Source organism: Falco cherrug, chromosome 9 (genome assembly GCF_023634085.1).
Source record: "Falco cherrug isolate bFalChe1 chromosome 9, bFalChe1.pri, whole genome shotgun sequence".
Lineage (NCBI taxonomy): Eukaryota > Metazoa > Chordata > Aves > Falconiformes > Falconidae > Falco > Falco cherrug.
In genome coordinates this window covers 41,255,658-41,281,207 of record NC_073705.1, presented here as the reverse complement: position 1 = coordinate 41,281,207, position 25,550 = coordinate 41,255,658, and the positions used below count along the sequence as shown (strand labels likewise).

Below are 25,550 nucleotides of genomic sequence, written 5' to 3'. Positions count from 1 at the left end.
CCCGCGGCCCCCTCCCCACTGCGCGTGGCGGGGCAGCGCGGAGGGGCCGCGCCGTCGGGGCGCTCCGGTGCGCGGTGCCCGGGAACTTGTGCGGGCGGGGGGGGGGTCGGGGTGCGGGGCGCCCCCGGCCCGGCGGGCAGCGGAGTGCGTGCGGGGCTCGCCCTGCCCTCCTCCGGCTTCGTTAACCAGCAAACAAAAAACCCAAAAAAAGCCCAAAACACGCAGAAAAGAGAAAAAAAAACCCAAACCACGTTGGGGGGGGATTTCGATATTGTTCGGGGCTTTTTTTTTAGTATTCGATATGTTTAAGAGGGCGGAAATTACGAAATGGAGGCAGAGAGAGATCAAAAGCTATTGAGCTGGCAGGGACGTGTTGAATAAAGTGATAAATGACAGGTACGGGAATAATACATTCAAATAACTTGCAGATATGCCTGGGCGTATTTCGGAGCCGCCGCGCGGCCGGCGCAAACACGCTGCGCGCCGGCACCCACCGCCGGCGCCCGCGCAGCCCCGCCGCGGCTCCGCACCGCACCGCACCTCCCGGCGGGGGGCCGCGAAGCCGCGCAGGTTGCGCCCCCCCCCCTCCCCCCCCTCCCCGCCCCGGGCCGCTGCCCCCGCCCCGTCTCCGCTCCCTCCCGTTATTTGCTTTTCAGATTTATTGCTTCGGCACGGTCCGTGGTCCGGGGAGGGGGAAGGACGAGGGATCCGGAGAGGGTTGCGGGGGTGGAGAGGGTCCCCGAGAGGGGCTGCAAACCAGGCTGAGGGCGGAGGGGGGGGGGGTGGGGGGTGGGCACGACAAGGACGATACACACGAGGTGTTTTGGGGGAACTTCTGTTGGAGATGCTGGGGCGGGGGGCAGGTTGTAGGTACAACGAGGGTCTGCTGTCTGTAGGGGCTGTTTTCGGAGGCACGCGTGTCTATAGGTGCCGACGTAGCCGTGTACCCGTACACATGCGTACACAGTCGAAACGCATTTCAGAGCCACCTTCGCTCGCTGCCACCTCTTCACTTTAATTTTCTGTGCGTGCCACTGAGATAAGGGAGCCTTTTCCTAAGAATCAGGGAGATGACAGTGAGCAATGGATGCTCTGAAATTGCCCGTGGTGACTATTTAAAACTGTGCCTCTCTGTGTCTTGTGTGTGTGTGTGTGTGCGCGTGTGTAAAATGAAAGATATTTGGAAGGGAGGGGGGTGGGGAAAGGGACACAAATCATTTTAATACGCCTTAATGATCAGCTCATGTTACTGTGGTAGGAACATCAGAGAAAATTAATCCTACCATTACGAGTAAAACACTGTTCTGGTACGAGAGTTCTCAGCTGCATGTACCTTCCTAATAATATGCACAATTTTATTTATTTTTACATGCAAACACCGCTAGTAATTAGCTGTGTGATTATACTTGTGCATTTCATTGGGGCTTTAACTGATGTCATTCTGCATTATTCAACCATATGAAAACAATTTTCAATTAAGATAATGGCACGCCTTGAAATTATGCAAATGCTGGTCGTATTGTGTAGAATAATTATGACAAATGTAAAGCAGGTAAAAAGTTTCCTAATGCAGTTGTGTTTTACACCCCGGTGATGTCATTTCCCCTCTGGCCTAAGTTAGTCATTCATTAGCAGAGTAGCAGCAGCAGCAGCAGCAGCAACAGCAACAGCTCTGAGTGATACTTCTCTGGCAGGGAGCCTACAGAAACCGGCACTGAGAGCCAGGGCCTAGAGAGGGCAACATAACACTCCCATTAAGAAATGTACTTTGTTTTCACTTACTCTATTAACTTGTTTATAGACATCGGAATGATTTTTTATTATCGATTTTTAATAGTTTAGAATGATCCGAATTGCGCTCAGGGACGTGCAGGCAGCCAAGAGACAAAAGGCTGGGTGCCGGCTGGCGCTTCGCGACGCGCTGGCTGGGTGGGAGTAACCGGCTTCATCGGTGCGCTGGGCGGCTCTTCCACCCAACCACCCCACGGTCACGGTTCCTGATGTAAATGACATCAGCGTCTGCCCCCAAAGTGGCAGCGGAGTGCCTCTGGGGTCGCAAGGCTTCCTAACTCTGAGCTGGGCTCCTTCTGCGGGAGGAGACACGGCTCTCGAGTCAGAGGCGGTTTATAGCCATCAGGGCAGACCTTTTTGGTGGTGCGGGGTTGCCGGCGGGGTAAAACACCTTGTCTTGTATTCAGGGAGTGGGGATGAAGTGAGCCAGTGCTTAAACACATAGTGCAAATCTGTGATGTCCGAGGCAAAGGGCAACAGGGGTTCTTGCTGTCAATAAAACTGTTGGTGAGGGGAGCTAGTGGTTGCATTGCTGGCTTGCGATCGAGCCCACCGGAGATTTAGGCATAGTCGCTAGCAGCTACCTGCGCTAGTGGCATGATTAATAGAAGCAGCTTGCTGCGTGTTTTCTGTAATAGCAGCATTGACACTATGACAATATTCAGCTAGTGGCTGTGAGGAGGGAGGAGAAGTGAGGGGTATGTAATGCTTCTGTTACTCAGAGATTTCTGATGGTGTATTTTATCTGATTGCCAAATGTTTGAGCTAATCAGTGATAAGTGTAAATATAAGTCTTTTTATAGCTAGCTGAATTCATCATCCAGATTTAAATATAACCCTGACTGCTGCCAAAACCAGATGTTTCCATGTGCTGGGGCCCAGACCCAGCAAAGGGTTCAAGCCCAGGTGCGCTTCCACCGAGGTACCCCTCCCTCCGCCCAAGGCTCAGCATCCCTGTAAGCCCGCAGAGAAACTCTACTTCAGCCCCAGGAGCCAGCCAGAGACTGCTTCCCGGGGAGTCTTCAGTGGATGGCAAATGTGGGATAGCATTGGTCACATGCTGCAGGTACGAGCGCTCCTGGCCGTGATGCTCATCACATTCTGGAGCGACATGCATGGAGAGGCTGGGACCAGCTCCGGCATCACACTCAGGCCAGGGGTCTTCCTGCGCAGGAGCAGCGGAGATGTTTTTGTGAGAGCGATGGTGCCATTGGGGATGCTGTGTGAGGTGAGCTAGAAGAGTTTTGCTCAACTTCACTGAAAACTTTGTTGCTGCTTTTAAAACGCAGGGGCCCAGGTGTGCTGCCTCTGACCTCACCATCAAGCCCAAACACTGCAGCAGGTGGCAGTGCTGGTTGGAGGGGGAGCAGCCTCCTCTCCCTTCCCTCCAGTGAGGAAGAAGTGGCTGTCCTCTGGCTGTCCTCTGTTCCTGGGAGGGCCACCACCGAAATGGAGAAAGTGTTGGTTTTGCTGGAGGAAGGTGCCACCTTGCCTTGGTTTTCTTGGCTGCTTCTGGGTTGGCATGGTCCCCTGTGTCACCTCCTGCTTGGGATGGGAAGGTCTTTGTGATGGCAGGCGCCTCGCACAGGGCTCAGAGGAGGATGTTTGGGGGGCTGCAAAGGTCTGGAGGGAGCAGCTGTAAGAGCACGCTGTTGTGCCTGAAATGGTTTCATGGGAAGTGTGTGGAAAGCAGCCCCCCAGCTTTTCTGGCACCGGACTGTGCAAAGTAGATGCTGGCTGCCTGCTGGCAGAAAGCCTCTGCCCAGTCCCCTCGTGCAGCGCCCTAGGCCCGCAGCACTTGGGGGTGTGTGGTGGGCTCAGTCACGGAGCCCTGCAGGCCATGGGGTCCTGGCCAAACCCTCCTCCGGCTCATTTGCTCCTCTCTGCTCCAAGGGGTAGCGTGGGGCTGTGGAACATCTGACCTTTGCAGCAGCAGTTCTAGAGTGAAATGCTTGTTAGTGCCTTGTGTTTTCATGTTTTTAAAGGTGTTGGCATTAGTTAGACTGGGCTTAAAAATATATCTCAAAGCCAGTGCTCGTTAAATCCAGGGATGATGTTTGATGTGATCTGTACAATTCCTGAAAAAAAACCCAAACAAGCAACTAATTCATTTTGCATGGTATGACATTCCCTGCATTGCCCTGCGTCGTGAATGTTGCTTCCGCTGGGGCTGGACTGTCAGCGGGGATCTGCCTTTGGTTCATTCAGCAGCAGCTAAGTTTACTACGAACTCATGTTGATTTCATCTCTTCTCCCAAACTGGGGATCTGATGCAATGCTTTTCGCCTTGCAAATAATCCTTACTCATGCAAGTAATTTACATGAGTAAGCGTTGCTCATACAGAGGAGAGAAGAGAGCTAGTTTCCTGTAATTATTTCCCTAGCAGTATTTTGCATTTTCAGACTAATTGGGGGAAAGAAAAAAAAAAAAAGTCACTCCATAAATGTATGTAATTTATAATTGCAGAAGAGATTCTTCCAGAAAGTTAAGGGAGGCAGTGGGTTTGTTCTGTCTTCGTTTTGGGACAGATGCTCACAGCATCCCTTGAAAGCCTCATTTGTTTCCAAGGGGCTCTCTGTGTGTGGAGCTCCTACTCCAGCATGTAAAGGTAGCACAGGCTGGCCCAGGCATGATGTCATATGCCACTAGTCCTTAATTGCCACCCCTCTTGAAAAACATGCTACTCCCTTTGGACAGTAATAGGTTTTTTTGAGAGATATAGGAATCTGTACACTCTTACTTGAGATGAGAACAGCCCCGTTTTAGTCTCCACGGTGTGTGCCTTATGCTCGTATCTGTCAACACTGGTAATGACAACACGTTTCAAACATGCAGATTATGATTATGAAAGGGTGCTTTAAAAATCAGGCTAATAGCATCAATCTTCAATGTACACTTGCTCAAATTAATTCAGCTTTGGAAATCAGGCGCACTGTAATAGCAGTGTTAGAGAAATGGCATTTGTCATAAAATATCATGGTTTTGGTAATTGCATATCCACTCTGTATAATTTTTATCTCTCTCGCCACCAGTAACATATGCTGGCAAAGGAAGGAGAGGGCAATGATATTACTCAGAGAAGCCACATGTTGCTAGCCATTAGCCAGCAGTCTGGCATATCTGGTCATTTAAGGCAGATTCACTTTTTTTTTATTATTATTTTTTTTATTCCCCCCCTCCCTTTCCCTCCCCTTCCCAGTACATTCAGACTGTAAAATACACCCACTGCTCTCTAGAGTTGCTGTTCCCAGTCTGATCAGTGGCACTAAACATTAAACTCTTGTCTTTGGAGAATAATAGGCCTCACATGGTACACCCTCAAGCATGTTGAGATACTGTGCAGGCTGGAAAATAAAAATGTTCTAATTGTGTCTTTTAAATAAGCATAGGAGTGAATTAATTAGACTATATTTTGTCTTTAGTTGCTTAGTTACACAATAGTATTCCTAAGCACAAGTAAGATAAATTGGCTCTTTTTGTGCTGCTTGTCCCTTAATCATAATTACTGTATTGCTCAGGAGAGTAACGCATACATAGATTTTGCATTTTTAATAATATTCAAACAATATGCGAATGATATAGAAAGTATGTTCTGATTCAAGCTCTTATATGCTTTTATTCGGGAAGAAGTTCTACTGCTATGGGAGCAATATTTGCATTAGTTGCTCAGAGATGTAGTTCTGGGAAATACATAATTGAAATATTCTTGCAATGCTTGTTCTGGCCCTTTCATTCGCATTCAAAATAACAATGCCTTAAGTCTCCGAACAGTCATCCACTCTTGATTTAAGAGCTTTTTTCTTTGTGCGTGTGTGTGTGTGTGTGTGTGCGCGCAGTGTGGGTTCACACCCAGCGTTAACCCTGCAGAGCCTAGACGCTCGCATGATTCATAGTGTCGTATTAAGTTGAGCTTTTTATTTTGTAGCTAAAATGCAGTCAGAAGGTCAGATGAACATCGGCATTTTATGGCATTAATCCAGTGACCTTAATGCTTGGCAGGCGTCCATGTTTCTATGCGAAGGTGCCAGGGTTATAGATAATAAAAGAGTTTGTTTTCATTTTCTGGATATTTTAATCTTTCTTTACAAAGCATAGCCTCGGGTTTAGGGGGCTTGGGGCTGCTCCCAGGGGCCAAAACTTTAATGTCTTCCTGGGTTGTTGAACGTTAGCTGCTAATGATGGGCAGATTGATACAGATACTGAACAATGGAAGGTTCTGGCAAGAAACCCCCTAGACATGCTCAGTGGATGTATGTGAAAATTGGCTCCATTGTTCTGCTGTATGAAAAGCAAGTAAATTATTTACAGATATTTGCTAATTAAAGCACATATTGTTTTACCAGCACAATAGAACACAATATAACAAAAGACAAAAGAATAAGCTTGCATAATTTAAACCTGCTAATGCAATGTACTCCTTGTTAAAGAAAAATATAATTATGTAATCTATGAGGAAAGCTTTTCGTACTGTAACTGTAGTAGGCAAAATTAGGAATGAATTGCTTGTCAACTTGCCTAAACTAAAACAGCTCTTTGAGATCTTTGAGCTATCTGACGCGAAAACATTTTGACTGAAGCCTATTTTCTCTTTGGTCAGAACTTCTATCTGCAATGACAGATATAAATTCAATTTGAACCTCTGCTTGGGAGTGGGAGGAAGGAGAAAAAAACACCCCAGAAATGAAGGAGGAGGGTCACAGTAGAAATGTCAAGTCTAGCTGCTCACAGCCATCCCTCTGTGCGCTCCATCTCCACACCCCGCTTCTGGCCCAGATGGACCAGTATCCCACAAAGCATCCTACAAAAACACAGTGCTGCCCTGCCCCAGGACGTTGCGTGTCTGGCTTTGGAAATACTGAGTCACACAAAGGAAAAAGCTGCTTGCTAATACAAGGGAAAGTGAATATCACAGGACTTCACGTGTTTCACCTGTGTCCCTTATCTTGGTCTCTTTTGGGTTTTGGACCCTGGCAGAAGGGATGAACACATTGGGAGGTAGTGTTCTCTGTTGGCATGAATTTCAGACAGCTGTGTGTGGCTGTGCTTAGGCTGGGGAAATACCCATCACCTGAATTTAATGAGATCATTATAGTCCTTTAAAGTAATTAGCAAAGGATTAACAGATGAAAGGTTCTGCCTTGGTCTCTTTAAAATTTTCTTGTGTGCCAGGTAAACTCCTGGGCTGTATGTGTTTCCATTCTCAAGGCTCTCTGGTAGGTTTGTGGGTGGAGAGTGGTGGTCTCTGTGTGCTGGCATCTCTGGAAGTATTGTGGGCCCAGGCCCCAGCGGTCAGTTCCACTCTGTGCATCCTTTGGGACACCTCTGTCTGCCCAGGGCTAGGGGATAGATGTTGGAGAAGGTGGCACCAAATGAGGCACTCGGGGCAGAGAAAGGGGGAAAGAAAGCTGCCTCTGCCCATGCCAAGCACTGGAGCCTCTTGTGAGGCTTCCCCATCACTTGGGGATTCCACCTGCAGAGCAGGAGCAGCATTTTCCACCTGCCAGAGCTGTGCCCCAGCTCCCCAGGTCTGCAGCCTCCTTAGAAAGGTTGTACTGGAAGAGCAACAGGTAATAAGGGAGCGGATGACAGGCAAGTCCTTCATGTGCTGTGTAGGGAGGCTGAACAGGGCCCTTTTCTATGGCGCAGCCAGTTTTTGAGCTAGTCTGCGATCCTGCAGTCTTAAAAACCCCCATGTATACCCCCAGTCCACAGCAGGCAGCAGGGAGATGGGACTTTCTTATTCTGGAGAAAGTCTCTGAGAGCAAAGCAGTCCGGTACAAACATTCTCTGCCCCTTAGGGCTGAATGTGGTTGCTGGAGGAGGGCCTGGGTGAAGTGCTGCTTATAGGAGATGATTTTGGAGAGGTGGGTTCACGTTCCTGAGCAACTTTTGGCAAATGGGTTAGGGCTGAATTGAGGTGACCTGTTTTCCCTTGCTGTCCCAAAGCCCGGCTGGCATCTGTGTGACAGAGAAGAGCTCTGGACTATAGACTCTGCTAACAGAGTTTTTTTGTTTTACTGTGCCATCAAGTAAGGATGATGGCACTTCCTGAACCATCTAGGTAAATGCATTGCTACAGGAGAGGTGTTTATTGGAAATAAGCCCCCTCCTTCCTTTCTCCACCTCCAAAATGTGACCTTCTGCTCCTCAAAAGGGATTTAGAGCAGGGAAGTAGATTCCTGGAACGAGAATTGCGTTGTTGTGCAAGGTATGGGAAGGTTCTTTTCACCTAAATCGCAAAAAACTAGAGAATACATGCAATGTAAAAAAAGCCCAGAATAATAGATGCCTTTATGCCCAAATGAAATATGCAGTTCTATTATCCTCGGTGAATGCAGTCCGTAAGAGTCGCACTGTATTTTTTGCTCCTGTGGATGAATGTGTTTTCATCGGCGATGTACTGGGTTGTAAAATATGCATCCCCAGCTATCTACTGTGCTAAAGGTTTCAGTAAAAAGACTTGAAGATGTTTTCTGATGCAATTCGTAATGATCAGATAAATGACACGCAGTGTCTCCTGTAATTGTCGGCAAGAGTTTTTTGCAGTGCGTCTCCTGTTTCTCTCTAGGCCACATATTTGATGTTAGGAGACAGCCAAGCAGGTGTTCCACTCACTCGTGCCCTCCAGAATTCCTTAAATGACCTCTGGAAGCACTGGAGTGAAAACAGTCTCAGCACGTCAAAATTTTGAGATATCTCAGTTGCCGTAATTCTTTTAAGGCTGCCTCAGCATCTCTAAAATATAAATCTTTCCTAGTTATTGGCAATGAGTGAGGAGTTGTGACGTACCGTATGCGGGTGTGCAATCAAGATGTATGACCTCCCTGTGCTGCCCTGTGACTCCCTGCCTTGTAAGAGTTAATATTTCTTCTAAAAAATAATTATCTGCTTTAAACTATTATAACTACCTGACCTCTTTCCCTGAATGTAAGTATTTCAACCATCTGCTGAGTCAGGCAATATAGCATTCTGTGCTTTCGGGAGGCTGTGATGGTTGCTTAGACAACAGTGACATAATATTTAAGCATAACGGCTCTCAAGAAGATGCTGTCCCTTTCTCCCTGGACGACTTGTCTGAAAATGCAGATCTGATATGCTCTTATAAAAAACAAGAGAGGGATGAAAAGGGTTTGTATCACCATCGTTCTTAACCATCTCCCCATTTCCCACTTGATAGGTGAAAGTATTGTACTTTGCTCAGGAGTCTTGTAAGATGTGCTAAAATTATAGGCTGACTAGATACCTGCTTTTATAGAAACAGAAGAAAAAGTGCCTCTTTTTATAGTCAGTGCTTATTTCGAGATTTAGACAACTTTGTGGCTGGGAAAAGCATTGCCATTGGTCGGTCAGCATCCAAAAAGGCCCATCCAAGATAAATCTAATTCCTGAGCAGAGCTGAAATCGACGCAGGCTGTTTCCTCCTGCAAACCTCATCTTGCTGTAGCAGGAAAAAAACTGCAATTAAAGACTTAAACATGCAACGGAGACCTCATAAACATATCACTTCAGAGCACAGCTAACACACGATGAGTTGATTTTTGTATAGATATATATACGCACTGTATGCGACGTGGGTGGTTTTTCATGTTTACACAGAGAAATAATTATTAATGACATGAAGGTTATACAGCACATTTCTTTAATCTTCTAAAGGTTTGTTAGTCATGTGTCACCATGTACCTGGTTTTTATTTATTCAACATCTGTATTGCTTTGTCATCTCGTTGAAAGGTTTCTCTAGAAGGGCTGCGGCAGTAGGTGCGCAGCAGTCGATACTGAATGGCTATGGGGGCTCCTCTGGCTGGCAGAGCCCCACAGGTCCTGAAGCAACTTTTTTTGTGACATGAGGGCTCTGAGACATTTTCGCTTTAAAAAAAAAAAAAAAAAAGGAGAGGGACCCTTTTGTTACCTCCTCCTCCAAAACAGTAATTAAAAAACCCTGCTACTCATAGTTTGCTCATAGTTTGGATCTGAGTGCTTGCAAAGGTTGCTTCAGGATGTGTTAAAGCTTGGCAAGGCGCATCAACATCCCAGAGCTGATGAAGTAGTTGGGTGACCTCTGTTTGGTGGCTTTGGGGCAGATGACCTCTTGCATTAGCAGACTATCGAGGTGTGGGGAAGACGGCCTCTCTGGAAGCTGCCCACAGTTCAGGCTCCTCAGAAAGAAGGGCTGAAGCTACCCGCCGTGTTTTGCTGGGTGACAGTGTTTGTACGATGAAGTGCCAGGGTGAAAACGCCTCTGGAGATGCAGTCTCTTGCTGGCAAGGTTGGTGTGGGCAGCAGTGCCCAGAGGAGGACCATGTCCGATCTGTGACTGCTGTGGTGTGTGGGGAGCTGAGGAGGACATGGCTGCTTGTCTCTGAATTGGGCCCAAAATGAGCAAGAGCTCAAAAAATGAGCAGCAAGAGAGAACAGGTCTACCCAGGCCCAGTGCCTGTAGGGCAGGGCAACCCAAGGCAGGGATATGTAGGGTGATTTTTCTGTTTTCTGGCTAAAAGGGAGCTTAGTCATGTTTCGCTAGTGCAGCTGTGGTGATCACTGGTGGTATGAGGGGGGACACGAGGCCAGTGCTGGTGTGGAGGATGGCTGGGTGCTCCCAGTCTCGTCCAGCAACCGTTGCCTCTGCAGGCCGGGCCCGGCCTTGGCCCTGCTTCCTTAAGGGTGACCCCTAAAGATTAAACATCTTTAATCTTAGGAGCAGCTCTGGCTTTTGAGGGGCTGGTGGCAGTAGAGCTGCAGTTACAGCAGGTGCGAGATGGGCCCTCTTGGCCTGACAGCCATGAGGTGGGTGCTGCCATTGCTCGGTCACGGCACAAAGCCCAGCCTGGCAGCCATGAGCACGAGGCCTGTGGTCAGCCGCCCTTCTCAGGCCATCCCAGCTGATTTGGGGGCCATCCAGGCACCCTTAGGGACGTGGCTGGCACAGAGGTGATGGGGACCAGGTGCCATTGGGGACACAGCTGCTGCAGGGGTGACGGGGCGGCCCTGACGAGGGGCCATTGCCTAGCACTGCCTGCATGCAGGAGGTTTGGCCCACAACCCTTGTCATGGCACAGTGACAGCCTGAATTTCTTTTATATTTTATACTCATTCACTGCAGCTGCGTTCTCAGCTACCCTGTGGTGCCATTCTGGGCGCCCCTTTGCGCCATGGTATTTAGAGTCCTGGTGCCATTTTGTGAAGGGCTGAGGCAAGCGCTTGACTGTCTTTCTGTAGGGTCTCTTCGTAGCCCTTCACACCAGTGTGGCGATGCTAAACGTGTTTTCATGGCTGCAGCTGTGCCGCTGCCACAGAAAGCATACATACGCTTGGGGTGTGCTCTCCCCCCCCAAAAGCTGCCTCTCCCCCTACTCCTGCCTCTCTGATTCCCCGCTCCATGGCAGCCTGGGCAGAGCCAGCAAATGCACCAGCATCGCCTCACTCTCGTTACAGTTGGGTTTCTTTCTTTTTTCCCCTCTTTTTTTTTTTTTTTTCCTTCCTTTTTTTTCCCTGTGTACACATCATGTGCGTGTATGTGAAGGTTGTATTCTCGAAAACAAGTTTATTCATTGATGATGTAATAGTGATTGTACTTTTCTTTTGGTTAATAAATTGTCTGCTCAGCTTACTTTGTATGCCAGCCAAAATTAGTCATACCAGTTCTTGGAAAGGATATGAAGAAACTAGTAATTGAAATCATAATCATTTGATCATGAGAACTATTTGGAAAATAATATTTTAACCAAAAACATGTCTGATCTCCAAGTCAGGGTTTTTTTAAAACTGCTGTTAAATAGATTTCTGTAGTGTAGAAATTGTGTAGTCACTGGTGATGGTATTCAACATCCTAAAAGAGGACTTCATCCAGAAATTGCTGAGACTGTCTGCAGACAGGCTGAAATTTATATATATGTATTATTTTTTTTCCATGCTGACATTTAATAATCGCCATGTAATAGCTATAAAATGCATAGCAACTACAGCTTTTTTATTTCAAGTGGCTGGTGTAATGAAATTGGGTGAAGCCATCCATTGAAATTGTACTTTGTAGTACCCAACGCTTGTTTACAAAGTATTGACGTTTGTCATAAACAGAGATTTAAAACGTCACTGTTATTGTTTGTTGTTCAGTGGAAGTTCTTATGCTGTGCAATGATAAAGGAAAAGATTTTTATTACAAGTTTGCTTAGCATATAAGCATGCCGTTCGTTTCTGACCAAATATTTGTTATTGCACTAAATGTAATGAAGGTGCCTGCTAATAAAATGATTTTGTATTATGTAAGAGAGACTGGAATATCAGATCTGCTTTTTTACTAGAGATACTTCAGGTTTTGTATTGTGTGTAACTTATCACAATAAAGCTTTTTTTTTTTTTTTTCCTATTGAGCAGTATTTTATTTCCTGAGGAATGTGTTCAGTGGGAAGAAAAAAAACACAGAGAGAGAATCAATCGTGCTTTTCTCTTTGTTTAATAACTCAAAGAATTTCTCTACCCTTTGCAAATACTTGTGTTTATTTGAGAGAAAAATTGGTTTCTGGTTTATCTATTTCAAGAACCTGTAACCTTATTTAGTGCTAGAAATATGTGGTGTGAAAGGTGTGGTGGTGCAGCCAGCTCTCATTACAACATAAATTATTTCTGCTGTTTTAACTAAAAAATCTGGAATGTATCTGGCTGGATATGTGTGTATGTTTGTTTGTTTATTTTTTGGAGGCTTTCTCGAGCCTCTGCTCACTGGAGTCAGCTATAAAACATTCTGCTTATTCATCATGACTGAGAGGAGTTGATTGTTTCCTGGAAGGATAAAATCCAGCAATTAGAGCTGTTTAATTCGAGTATACATTCTGGAGGCTAAACTAAGTTTAAGTGCTTTTCTTAGAATGTATGTTTAAGAAGGGAAAAAAAATTACAGTTCTGATCTTGAAAAAGGTTTTAAGAAACATGAGAATGTGCAAGTTTCTTTTGGTGGGAAGCACATAACATTTATGTAGTATTTCTTTTGGGATTACATCACAGTTTTATTTAATTTTTAGGACAAAAGTTAAATTCAATATTTGTGTATAAGCCAAGGGAAAATGTACCATAAACACAGGAATTTTTTGGTGAGTCAGAGTTCCAAGAATCTGAGATTTACTTAGTCCATTTATTTCAGGACTAGCTATAACCATTAGTCATTCAGCCATGAATTTTTACATTTGCAGCTAATTGCACCTAAAAAACAAACTTTCCCTCAAGGCTTTGGGTTTTACAGAATGTGATTTGGCAACCTGCATTTCAAATGCCTTTTAGGATCATTGCTCCAGTCCCAGAAATTGTCTTTAGATCATGTGTATTTGCTTTGAGTAAACAACTAATATTTCCATTTAGGGGGCAGGAGGAATAATTCAAGTACTAGCTATTCTGTATTATGAAAAAATTAATCTGCCAACAGCAAGACAGGCTTTTCCAGTAGCCTGTGGGGGGGGTGGCATTACGGATTTATCAGTCATCATGGCGGCCCTCATGACGTGTCCTATTCTCATTTGACCACTTCTTGCAGGATGAAGTTATTGCTGTTTCGGAGAAAGTCACTGTGAAGCTTGAGGACTTGGCAAAATGGGCACAGTCCGATTTCTCCAAGTGGAAGTGTGGTTTCCGGGCTGAGCCAGTCAAGCCAATGGATGTCGGGAAGAATGGGCAGAAGGAGGCCTTGATGAGATACAGACAATCCACGCTCAACAGCGGCTTGAACTTCAAAGATATCCTGAAGGAAAAGGCTGACCTTGGTGAGTATCCCTTACTTTCTGCCATGGGGAGGGGCCCGTGGGTGAGTGTCTTTCAAAGACAGATGAGCCTGATCCTGCCAAGCCATCGCCAGTTCCCAAGGTATGTCTGTGCTGCAGGCGGAGGTGTGGTGATAAGATACCCAAGTGGGATCGGGGGGGGGTGGTGGTGAGTTCACTGCAGGCTCCTTCAAGAGTAGCATGGGGTAACTCTGTGATACCTGTCTGCTCCATAGACATGTCCTGGAGCAGTAAGGCTCAAATCCTGAAGGTATGCGCACGAAAAATTGTCAAGGGCTCTCCCTGGGGCTCTGCAGTCCAGGGAATCAGGTCAGAGCTGTGCATCGTGGGGAGAGGAGCCTGACACATCTTCCTGAGGCCTCCTCTGACAGGCAGGGCAGAGTAAAGGCCTTTCACTTCTCACGTCCCATCTTCAGAAGCGCAGCATTGTCACCTGCTCCTTGTGCTTGTTCTGTCTCCCTAAGGTTGGCTTTGTGTCTTGTTCAGTAGGAAGATGTCCCTTCCATAGCCTTCTGTAGCATTTCCTTGTGAGCTTTATGTTACTATACAACAGGGGTCCTCAAACTACAGCCCGTGGGCTGGATACAGCCCCCCAGGGTCCTCAATCCGGCCCTCGGTATTTACAGAACCCCCCGCGGGGGGTTGGGGGTGGGGAAACCAAGCAGCCGCAGATGGCTGCCTGCCACTGCATCTGCACGCCGGCCCCCTGGTTAAAAAGTTTGAGGACCCCTGCTATACAGCATAGGCCTCAGTGAGGTCCCCACTGTTCTTTCCAGATAGACCTGTACTTTCTTTCCCTGTCTGTTTTTAGGGAGAGAAGTGGTAGCTCTGCTACTTTGGATGGTTGCAGATAGACTTGCAGCTCTGGGGCTGCTTTGATGCGCAGACACTCAAACCTCTAAAGTCTGGGATGGGGGGACAAGGTCCAAGGGAGATAGGTCTCCTCTTGGTAATGCACCTGTTTGTGGTATTAGGACCTTGGATGCATAATAGCTGCCAGAGACAGTGCTTTGAAGTACATCCCAGGGACGTTTCTCTATTGTACCAAGCTTTTAACAAATGTTCCAAGCTAGAAGAGCATCAAGTTTAGGCCATAATGGGAGGAAAGGTGAAAAATTAAAAGCTAAGGCTGATGCATGTGGGGAAGTGCTGTTGTACCGATATGAACAGGTAATGCGGGGCCAAGTTCAGTGTTACAATGGCACGACTGTGTTGGCATTGAAGCCATGTTACTCTAAGCTGAAGATCTGTCTTGGAGGATTTATCTTTTGCGTCTCAGTTTTCTGATACTATCAAATGGTGAAATGATTTTGTCAATCTTGCATTTTACCATTAGACATGTAGGTTGGAAGACTGAAGTACAATTTGAAGTTGATCTTATTTTTCATTACATCTCCAGGAAGAAAAATAATCCATGGAATTCTTTTTATTTTTCTTTTCCTTTGCTTTGCTGTGTGGTTTCTTCTGGTTCATAATTATATACAGTAATTTTCTCTGCTGTTGCCCTGGCATCTTCTTTACGCACTACATTTATTTGCATTTGTTTGTTGTGTCAGAAGAATCTTAATGTTTTTCAGACAGAACTTTTGTGTGTTAATGTTTTCTTGTTTTTGTTTTTAACAAACAAAAAAACCCTTGTGGTAAGTTATGAAATTGCTATTATCTACCCTAGGAGCCAAAGAAAATTATCTTTAAGCCTAAAGCTTATAGTTGCATGTTAAGCCTTTGAAAGTAGGGGTTATACTGAGAACGCTTCTGGAATGCAGACTATATGGTATAATTTTGATAACCCACATTCTGATGTTGCTCATTTTCAGTTGGTGGCTCTGGCTTTATTGTTGAGTCTTTTTTTTCAGTAGAAATGTATTTTGACTAATGGTTGATTATGATTGCATTTTTCTTCGTTATGACTGGTTGGTGGGAGTGAAATCAAAGGTTCAAGAAGACGTATAAGCTGATTAGGCACATTGATACAGGCAACTGATCTAGCCTGTTAAAGGCAATTGAAGAAATTTCTTAAATCTAGTACTAAGATGATTTTTTTACTATTTGAAAGACCCAAGAATTTAAGCATATTTTGCTTCCTGGATCTGAGAAAAAGTTCAGAAAAACGTTGATCTTTATTGCTTGTGAAGCAGCCCCCTTTGGTTGTGTCCTGTAGGCAACCTATGAGCTCTGGTGTTTGGCTTAACTGTGGGGTGGATGTTTAGCACCCACCAGATGAAGGTTTACGTCTCTCATTCTGAGTGGTTGATCAAGGTTGACATTGTGGTCTGAGAATTGACATCTCCCTAGCTGTAGGTAAAGGCAGTAGAATAACATGCTATGTCCAAGGCATAGGGATTTGAGCTGCTGATGTTGTATCTTTTCTGCTGTCAGAACGGCAGGTTTACTGCCTGTTACAATGTGTGCCCACAGACCTTTTCCAGTACTCAACATCTTGCCAACAGAGCAACGCTCAGCTGCAGTGATCAAAGATTAATAGCAATAACTTCTGCAGTAGGTCTCCAGCACAACGGCATGGGGTACTTTTTATCTTAAAATAGGGCTGTAAACTGTGAGGGAGCGCGGTGCACTGTTGTGCAAAGGTCTCTGCTGAGAGCATCAGCACAGCTGTATTAGCAAGGCTAATCAGCTCAAATGGAGAGGTGGTCTCCCTGCATATCCACCACTGTGCTCGGTGCTTCACCCATCGGGATGTTTCACAGAGGGCTTCCCCACCGGGCAGAGTTAAGTGGCTGTGGTGGGGCACAGCGCTTTGTACAGAACTTGAATCTGAAGGAACAAATCCGTTCTTGTGCTACTCTGGCAGACCATGGATGAGTCTGTAGCAATGGCCACATTGAACCCTGGCTGTAGGCAAGGAAGTTGCTGAACCAGGTGTTGAAAAGACCTAGATGAACAAGGTGGTCTCCTGGACCTGTTTTCTCCTATGAAACAATGTATTTCCTTTACAGAAAAATCCTATAAAAGTGTGTAGATTCTGAAAGTTTTTCTACTAGATGTTTTTAAACTAAGCCGTAGAAGGTAATAGGAAATTATATCGTTACCAAAAAGCTCAAAAAAACTTTACAGAAGAAACAAAATCAGTTTTCACACAGTATCTAGGAGTGGTGAAGAGTGAAATAACCCGGATGAAATGAAAACATGGCTGATACAGAACCACAGAAGTGGCACTGCACAAACATACTTAATTAAACACGCTGCTAGGAGCAGGGCAGCTTTAAACAATAAGCAGGCAAAGTGGAGCCTTGAGTGAGCACCGTATACCCTGTGCCGTACACTCTGTGGCACTTGCTTAACCAAAACTAAGGCAACACCTAATTAATCCACAACACAGCGAAACCATGCACCTATAATTGAAAGTTGACCCTAATTCAGATTTGGTAGTTCTGTATTCTTTTTTGTTCCCTCTTTTTTTCTCCTCTCTCTTATTCTTTCCCTCTTTTCTTCCCTTTTCCTCCTCCTGTCTCTTTTTTCTTCTTTCATCTTTGCCTTTCTTTTGTGCAGAAACAGGCGTTTTTTCCTGTAAAATGCCATTGTTTTTATCACTAGTGAATTATGCAGAAATTTTCCTTAGGACTGTATTAAATAAAAGATCTAGCAATGGCATTTTTTTGTGTGAGATTTCAGCCTGAAAAATGATTTTTAAGAATTATTTCTTTCTGCCTGTCGAGATATTTATGTTATACATTCTGTCCCTTTCTACAAATATGTCAATATTGAATGCTGGCAGTTTATGTCTTAAGACTATTTATAGCTTTCTGAATATTTGTTTCAAATGTTGAGAAAAATAAAGAATAACAACAATGCAGCATATAAAAATAGAGTTGCTCAGGAATGTATTATTCATAATGAACATGAGAACCTGTTTTTCCAGAAGAATTGGTCTGATTAAATCATTCACTACTAAGGCCGCTAGTTATTTATTTTTGTCTTTAGAATTATTTAGGGGATTTTTCTTTGTAATAAATGGACTTCTATACCCATATTTGGTAAAGCAGTGGGAAGTCACCAAATGAGGAATTATTTCATTTTACAAAATTTTTAGCAACTAAGCAATGTAAACACTATTGGTTAAATATGGCGAAGTTGCATATTTGTATTCCTTGGGCTATAGTTCGAAAGAAATTCAAATTATTTTATATAACACTGCTTCTTACAGACTTCCTTTAAGTGAAGTATGAAAGCTGCAGTGTAAGCTTTATTGGCCTATAAATATGTCATTATAGTTGGACTACATTTATATGCTTTGGATTGTTGTTTAAGCCAAGAAAATATGTCTCTACAGGTTGACTTTTTATTGAAACCCTTTGAGGCATACAACAGAATGTATTTTAGGCCAAGGTTATTAAAACAGCATTTTCATTTTTGCAGCAGACTCATTGTCAATTATGCTGCCACAAACTGTCTGTGGATAGGCAGTTATGAATGGTTTCATCTCTAAATGTGTCTTTAGAAAAAGAAATAAAAGATAGAGGAGTCAGAGCTGAAATTGAGAGAAGAGACTGGGGGGAAAATGACTGGATTTAGTGCTCACCGGCTCTGTTGGTTTGGGTTAGGCTGAGCTGCAGCACTGCCTGGGTTTAGCTGAGGAACAAATGGCCGCTGTGCTTATGTCAGGCCAGGAAGGTGGGAGCCACTGCTGCCCTGGCCAGGCAATCTGCATCCCTCTGGCTCACGAGCCTGTTGTGGCAGAGGTCTAGGTTTGGTCCCCAGACTGTCATTGCCACTCTTTTTATCCATCCTTTATGAGTCTTTATCATGCCAAAATGTATGGCTGAGGTTGCTGCATGGTGGGCGCTCCCATTCCTGCACTGGCAGCGTTAGTAACAGCGATGAGCAAGTTCTGGTGCTTACTGAAGGTTTTCTGCAGTTACTGCTTGCTTGTTTGGGACCAGTGAGGGAGAACCGAAAGAAAATTTAGCACTCAGTCCTGTCCTGCCTTTTATTCCCCATAGGCACGCATTTGGGAGTGTAAAATCTAGATCTTTGTTCTCTCTGCAATCCAGGAAAATCAAGTACTGCTTCTAGTTGAGGTTTTTATTTTAGCAATCACCCTTTTGTAGTCCATAGGTGGTTTTCCAGCAGTTGTTTCCTACTTTGCTCTCTTGAACCCTCCAGTGAAGCATGTGGGGCAGGGGCTGGATGCTGCAGGACTGGCTCACCCTCTCATTTCCTTCTCTTCTTTACCAGTCTCATAATTTGTGTAGCTTCATGCAGGAGATCACAGCTCTTCATCGGATCTTGTGTTCTTATAAAAATTGGCCAAGCCACGCCAGATTGCAATGGGTTTGGAAGGAAAGGCAGAGTGGGGATGAGCTATCTTGCAGGACAGTGCCGATCCCTCAGTGCCCAGGCAACCACAGTGCCCCTCATGGCCCTTCTGATTTCACTTAACCAGTGGTCTTGCAACAGGCGTGATTTCTCCAGATGAAGATTATCAATTCGTAATGTAGTCAAACTGTAATATTAATGAAACTGATAATCTGCAGCTGTAGCATGCTCAGCCACTTGTGGTGACTTCTAAACTCATGCTGGCTCTCCTTTTTCATTGTTTGTCACGTGCTTCTGAGTTCAGGCTTGCCTGGCTTAACTTGATGCAATAATTTTCTGACCAACTAATTGTTAGCTATTCAGAGTGCAGCTACTTTGGATACTTTGTGCTTAAGTCATGCCTCTTAACTCTCTTCCCCTCCCCTTCTTCTCTCCTTGTCTGTGCTCTTTGCCTCTTCCTTGTGCCTTCCTGTCCCCATTGCCCTAGCTGAATGCCATTTTGATCTTGATAAAACTCCTGTAAGTGTCCCATTATCGCATTTTCCTCTCTGCTCTTGTGCACCGTATGTTGTTTTTTGAATTGTGGGTCAGAGTGACCTCTCCAACTCATTGTAACCAGCCCAATTGATACAGCTCTTTTGCCATAGATGAGGCTATTACATGACTTGTCTGTTGTGCTCTGTGGAGCCTGAATGGAGGAGGATGGCTCCCTTGGGGAAAAAGGACTGTGGCTTGGCATTTTCTTCTGTGTTTGTGCAGCTCCTAGCACATGCCAGCACTGCTGCAGCAGAACGAGAGCACCAACAGGCTGCAGAGCGGCACTGTTGGGATTGATGTTCAGAGAGGCCATGGAGCAGGAAGGCTTCCTTTGGTTGTACATCTTGGGTTCAATTGCCACTTATCTTTAGTGTTAACATGTTTGGGATTGGAGATAACCAGAGGTGATGAGCAGACAGACAATTTCATCTTGCCTTGCATGAAGAAGGCAAGGTAAATGTTTATTTTATTCTTTGTTAACCAGTTGGTTTAAGATAACTAATATTTGTTGACTCAGTTGCTGTCTGCCTTTTAAATGCTGAAAGTTGATGCTGTTGTTAGGTGTGGTGTACCCCCAATACACCTGTGATAATGATACATTTTCTTGGAGGTGACCTTATCTCCAGTAGTGTTTTGGGGCTCTTCTTCCTCACTTGCCCCTCTCTCTTGAACTACAGCTGCTGTCCTCTGCACCTTCCCCAGCTTCCCTGGGAGGAGGTTGGCCGGGTCTTCGGGAGGTTGTCTGTAGCCACCTGATCCTTCCGGAGGCCACGTGTTTGCCCGAGCAATGCTGGGGTGATTTAAGTGCTGTTAATTTCTTCTTTTCTCTGGGGACAGCCTACTTCATTACAGAGGAAGTGTATGGGGGTGACAAAAACATCTTAATATGCAGCACTGGCTATGGAAGCCTTTTGTTCACCACTAGATTGTGTTGAGCCTCATCTATTTGTGGCTCTTGAAAGGAGTTTTAACACCAACATCTCAAACTTCAAGCATGCCTTATCAAAGAGAGAAAATTTGGATTTCTTCTCAGACTTTGGCCTGCCTTTGAGCTCTTATAAAAGGGGGTGGTAGTGTTGCCCCAGGAATTGAGGAGGTGGGTATTTTGTTCTTTGAAATGCAGAATATCTGCCGAGAAATGTAAACAAAACCCCACATAACTTCTCTCTAGGTAGCCCCTAAATCACAGTGCCTGTTCCCCACCCCCACCAGTTCTTGCAGCAGGAGCAAGCTAACATGATTATCAGAATTGTGCTGATAGCAGTTGTCACTGTGTCAGCATTTTCAATTATGTATTGGTATGACAGGGCACTTTGTCGTTGGTGTGGAGCACAGCCATTTGCAATTGCAGTTCTGGTCTATTCAGAAACATCAGGGAAGGAATCACTGCTGCAAAACAAGAGGAGGAAGAGTTAAATTTTACTGCCTTGTGAAGCTAGAGGGAACTGCCCCGTGTTCCCCTAAATCCAAAGATGCAGCATTTTGCACCATCAATAAGAGTTTTGTTGCAGCTTCTGGTTGGAACAGGAGTAACCTACATAATTACAACATAAGTAGATAAAAAATAAGGACCATTCACAGTCAGTGTCAAAGCAGCCAGCATGGGACAGTGTCCCTTTAAAAATGTTTGACAGCTTTTTTTATTTTTGTCTGTTTTTAGCACCGAGATTGACCTTGCCAGGCTGTGTAATAACCCACATGTGTCTGCTCTCCAGGATTTTTTCCCTTCTAGTCACTGTTGGATCTTGCATTTAATTCTTACTGACCATGAGGTTTTGTTCCAGTAACTGGAAACGTGTGCCTCCTGGTGCAGCGCTGCTGTGCTCCAAATCTGACTTTATCTCAATGTTTGCCTTTTTTTTTTTTTTTTTTCTTTTTAACTTTTGGGTTTAGAGGGTGCTGTTTTCCTCCCCAGCCTTCTCTCTTGCTTCCGTTCCTGCCCATATTGTTTCTGGGTCCCAGGGGGAACCCAGTTTGGGACATCTATTGTTTTGTATCCCTATGCTTCCCTTGCCCAGCGCCGTGGAGGGAGGTGATCAGCAGTCTCCTCTGTGTGCCACGGTTCCTGGTTAGAGCTGTTGGTCCCTCATAGGTCACTGACGCCTTTTTCCTGCATTGTATCCTTTCCACGCAGCCAGCCAAAAATTGGCTGAGCACCGAGATCTGTGAACTAACCACGTATATAACGTGATATAGTTGGGTGGACCCTGAGGACGTCCTCTTTTTCCTGCCTGGCTGCTTTCCTGTGCTGTAATTCTGCGCTGCTGGAGCCCAGGACTTGGAATCCCATGGTCATCTTTGACTCTGAGCACTCCGCTAATCAAGTTGAAGCTGTCTTCATACCAGCTAATGAATCATTCTCGCTTGTAACCTGTGCTGAGGTGCTCAGGCTCCTCTTTGGGTGCTGTTGACACCATGGCCAGATCTGGATGTCAGTTCCCTTCTGGGGGGGAGGAAAAAAACCAGACCCAACTTATTCACCACCTCCCTTCCAAGTTGCCCTTCCGTGTTGCTCTTCGTTACTTCCATGCCCAGAAAGGCAGCTTGCCTTTTGTTTACAGGTGCACTGTGACGTGCCTGGCCTGTCATCATCTGTCTTCCTAAATACCTTAGTCTGGTTCTGACTGCCATGTTGCGGAAAGGCTAGTGCTTGTTCTCTTGAGATGCAATATTCATCTTCCCCATCTTGTGCCCTGGAAGTTTGTCAGAGAAGGCATCCTTTGTACATCTCAAATTGAAGGAGGAGAGTTGCTTTTTCTCCCCCTTCTCCTCCTTTCACAAAATCATTTGCAAGGACACAGGCACACAGGAGCAAAAGCCGGGCTACCCTGCAGGCTGCATGGGGCCATAATGCCAGAGAATGGCCATGTCAGCATTTACGGGTACCTCAGCCACAGGAGGTGATGGGACCTCAGCTTGCCAAGGTGGAGCTTTGCCTGGGCAGGCAAGGGAAGGTGGGAGATGGGTAGGCTAGAAAGAAAAAAGAACATGTTGGGCAAGAGTGTGGGAAGGGGCTTGGCTTCAGTGGCCAAGTGGGCAGTAGCAAACCTGCTTTCCCAATGTGGGCAGCCTGGGCATCTCCCACAGCATTGCGTGTCACCTTTGCGAGCACTGAGAGGAGCTGTATGGGTACACAGGAGAAGATTGTGGTTCTGGCATCCTTTCCATCATTAAACTGAGTTTTAAGACCCTCAGTATCAATATTCTGACTTCTTAATCTCTTTTGGTTAATTTGGTTCAAGCTTGTCTTTGCTGGCTTCGTTACCCTTGAGCGATAAGAGCATTGATAGATGAGGCTGTTTGGGAAGGGAAGGGTTAAACCTAGTGTAGGTATAAATTGAAGTGCAGTTTGTGGGAGTGGGTGATAGAGAAAGTGTATATTTAAAAAATGTAACAGCATGATTGGTAACTTACTGGGTAGGTTTTGTATTGGAGAACATTGTGGCATAACCTTTATTTACTTCATTTAGTAAAATCTGTACCACATAAAATAAGTTCCTCCTTAATTTTACTGCTAATAATAATTTGCTTGTAAAAATGAATCCTCAGCACTGTAAACCTTCACCTTGGGTCTCTCATGCTCTGTTACACTGTGAAGGACAAATAGTTAATGCCATAAAGAAGCTTTTGTTAGTGATAGATAATGTGTATTATTTTAGTAGAAGTATATTTTAGCAGCTTGTGAAAAATCAAGGTGAATTTTTACATCTGTGCACTGCTGTATAATTGATATATGTAGAAGCTGAAATTCAAAATAAGCTTCTGGAAGAGCACACATTTGATTTTCCTAAACATTTAAATGTATGTATCACACCCTCGTTTTAAGATGCCGGTTAATGACTTTATGAGCATGTTGGCAGCCAGAGCATTACATGTGGTTTGAGAAATGTGTCTGGATATGCTTGGTAAGCAGTATTGTTCTGACAGTGTACTAAAGGCCATCTTCAATTTGACTGTGCTCTACTCTGTTATGCTGTGAAAGAAAAAGATAATTCAGCAGAGCATTGTGCTGTCGGCTGGAGACGCCACACTTCAGAATACAAATATTACGAAGGATAAATGAATCATTAAAAGAACAGTAGCATAAAATATCTGATGAATGAACTCCAGGAGTCTCTGCTGGAATAAATTTAGCATTCACGGACAGTACCATACTATGTGAAATAATAGTATCAGTTCTACATTCAGATGCCAAAAACATTTATGGACCCAGAATAATTGTGAATTACAAGGCTATAAATACGTAGAGGGGATTTGGTGATATCATAATAAACCATGAGAAATTTGCTAGGCTGGTTTCTAATGTTACCAGAACCTTGAGATATATTTACAACCTTGTTCACACTCCTGCAGTTGTAGGGGGCAATTCTCCTCTCACAACACGTTCGTCATTCCCATTAGTGCCAAGGGGAGTTACACATGTGTGTCATGAGTGGAATAGATCGCCACATGTTGTACAATTCAAGGATCCTATAACAAATTGAAAATCTAATTTAAGAAAAAGGTGGGAAACGTTCCCTCTCATCCTCCTCCACGTTCCCCCATGTCTTGTTTTGTGCCTGTGAACAAGTCTAGTGAAGGGAAAATAGGTAAAGGATGACAAGGTAGCTGCTGTGTTCCGGAACATCTTATCCACAGCTGCATCATTTTTTTCACTTTTTATTACTGAGAATCAAAACAACGAAAGCCCAGATGTTCTGGTCCCAGGTTTCTTTAAAGTGCAGGCTAATGCATTTTAAAAACGTGTCGTAAATACCCAGGGAAGGCTGGGACTGTCAGCCTGTCCACTGAAAGGAGGCTTCGCTGTTGTGATACCAGATCCATGCCTGATAAGAACAGTTAATTAGGAACCAGGGGTGAACCTGATGTTATATTCAAGAGCATGTTCAGCTTTCAGCATGTCCCACGTCACCTGTTTGTAATTAAGCTTGGTGTCCCCTGCCTTCCTGAATTGGGGGGTGACAGTCTCTGCAGGTACTTAGTGTCGGTTCACACATCTCAATATTAGATGGCTTACAGCCCTGGTGCTGCAGGACCTCTTCTGCTCCTAGCATCTTCCCCCAGCCAGCTGTATGGTGTTACTGGCCTCATCCTTCTTTTAAGTCATCGGCAAAATATGCATGTTCAGTGTGGTGCAGAGCAAGTCTGCTCAGTAATTCCACATTCCTTGGTGTTGCAGGAGGTCTCTCGACTGGCCAAGTTGCAGTCTTTCTGCTCATCCTTCTCATAGGTTTACAATCCTGGCTGTACATGCAGGTCTTCCTGGGCATTTGTGGTACTCAACAGTGGGAAGGGTCTGTGGCTTGGTTGACATCCCTCTATGTGGTCCCTATTTTACTTCTTGCGGCTTGGTAGACTGACCCCTGATATCAGCAGATGAATCGCATCCTTGAGATACATCCTGGACCTTCCATCATTGTCAGCTGGTGAAGCAAAGAGAAGATAATTACAGGACCAAAAAAGCAACAGTGGTCATCAGCGAGAGGGGGGTCCTTGACAGCCTTGTAGGTGGCTTGTAGCCTTTAGCATGTGTCAGTGATAGGTCCTCACCCAGCTCTTGAGCCTGGATTTGCTTTGATCACTACCAGTTTATTTCATTGTCTTTCTCTCTTGAATTCATGTATGTTTTTGCTGTGGCAAGGTCATGGGATTATTGATTATTTGCTTTAGTTAATTACTACTGACTTTAACTTGATATCCTTAGCAATATCTGTGTGAGCTCTCATGGCAAACCCAGTAGACAGGGTGTAATGCAATCTTAATGCATGTTTTTCTCTTTAATTATTTTAAAACCACAGTCTCCACTTTTCTTTCACACTATTTCCAGATTAAAAGCTTTGTGAGATGAAAATTAAATTATAAGGTACTATAAAAATCTATTTTAAGAATCTCAAATGTTTCAGCTCTATCTTTATTTTTAGTTTTCTTACTCCCTGAATGACCCTTACTTGTGACAGTGTTTGTCACTATACACTTCTAGTTTTGTTGCACAGAGAAAATCGCTGAAAAAGTCCTTTTACATTTGTGTTTTTCATCCTCTGTTCAGATACATAAAAATGTGGCCCCATAAGTTCTGTGGTACAGTAAAAAAAAAAAAAGAAAAAAGAAAACCCAACCCAAATAATTTTGGCAGTTCAAATGCAGAAACTAAAAATAATTTAATCTGCAGTGTGAACATAG

General features: G+C 44.7%; 1 protein-coding gene across 3 annotated transcripts in view; it reads left to right on the top strand.

The window, feature by feature from the left end:
- ARID5B (AT-rich interaction domain 5B) overlaps positions 1-25,550 on the top strand; it is a 123,943-nt gene that overhangs the window by 707 nt on the left and 97,686 nt on the right. For all 3 annotated transcript variants that reach the window (XM_055719631.1, XM_055719633.1, XM_055719630.1), the window contains one exon: positions 13,313-13,538. In XM_055719631.1, coding sequence (XP_055575606.1) covers positions 13,313-13,538 — 226 coding nt within the window. The remainder of the gene's footprint in view (positions 1-13,312; positions 13,539-25,550) is intronic.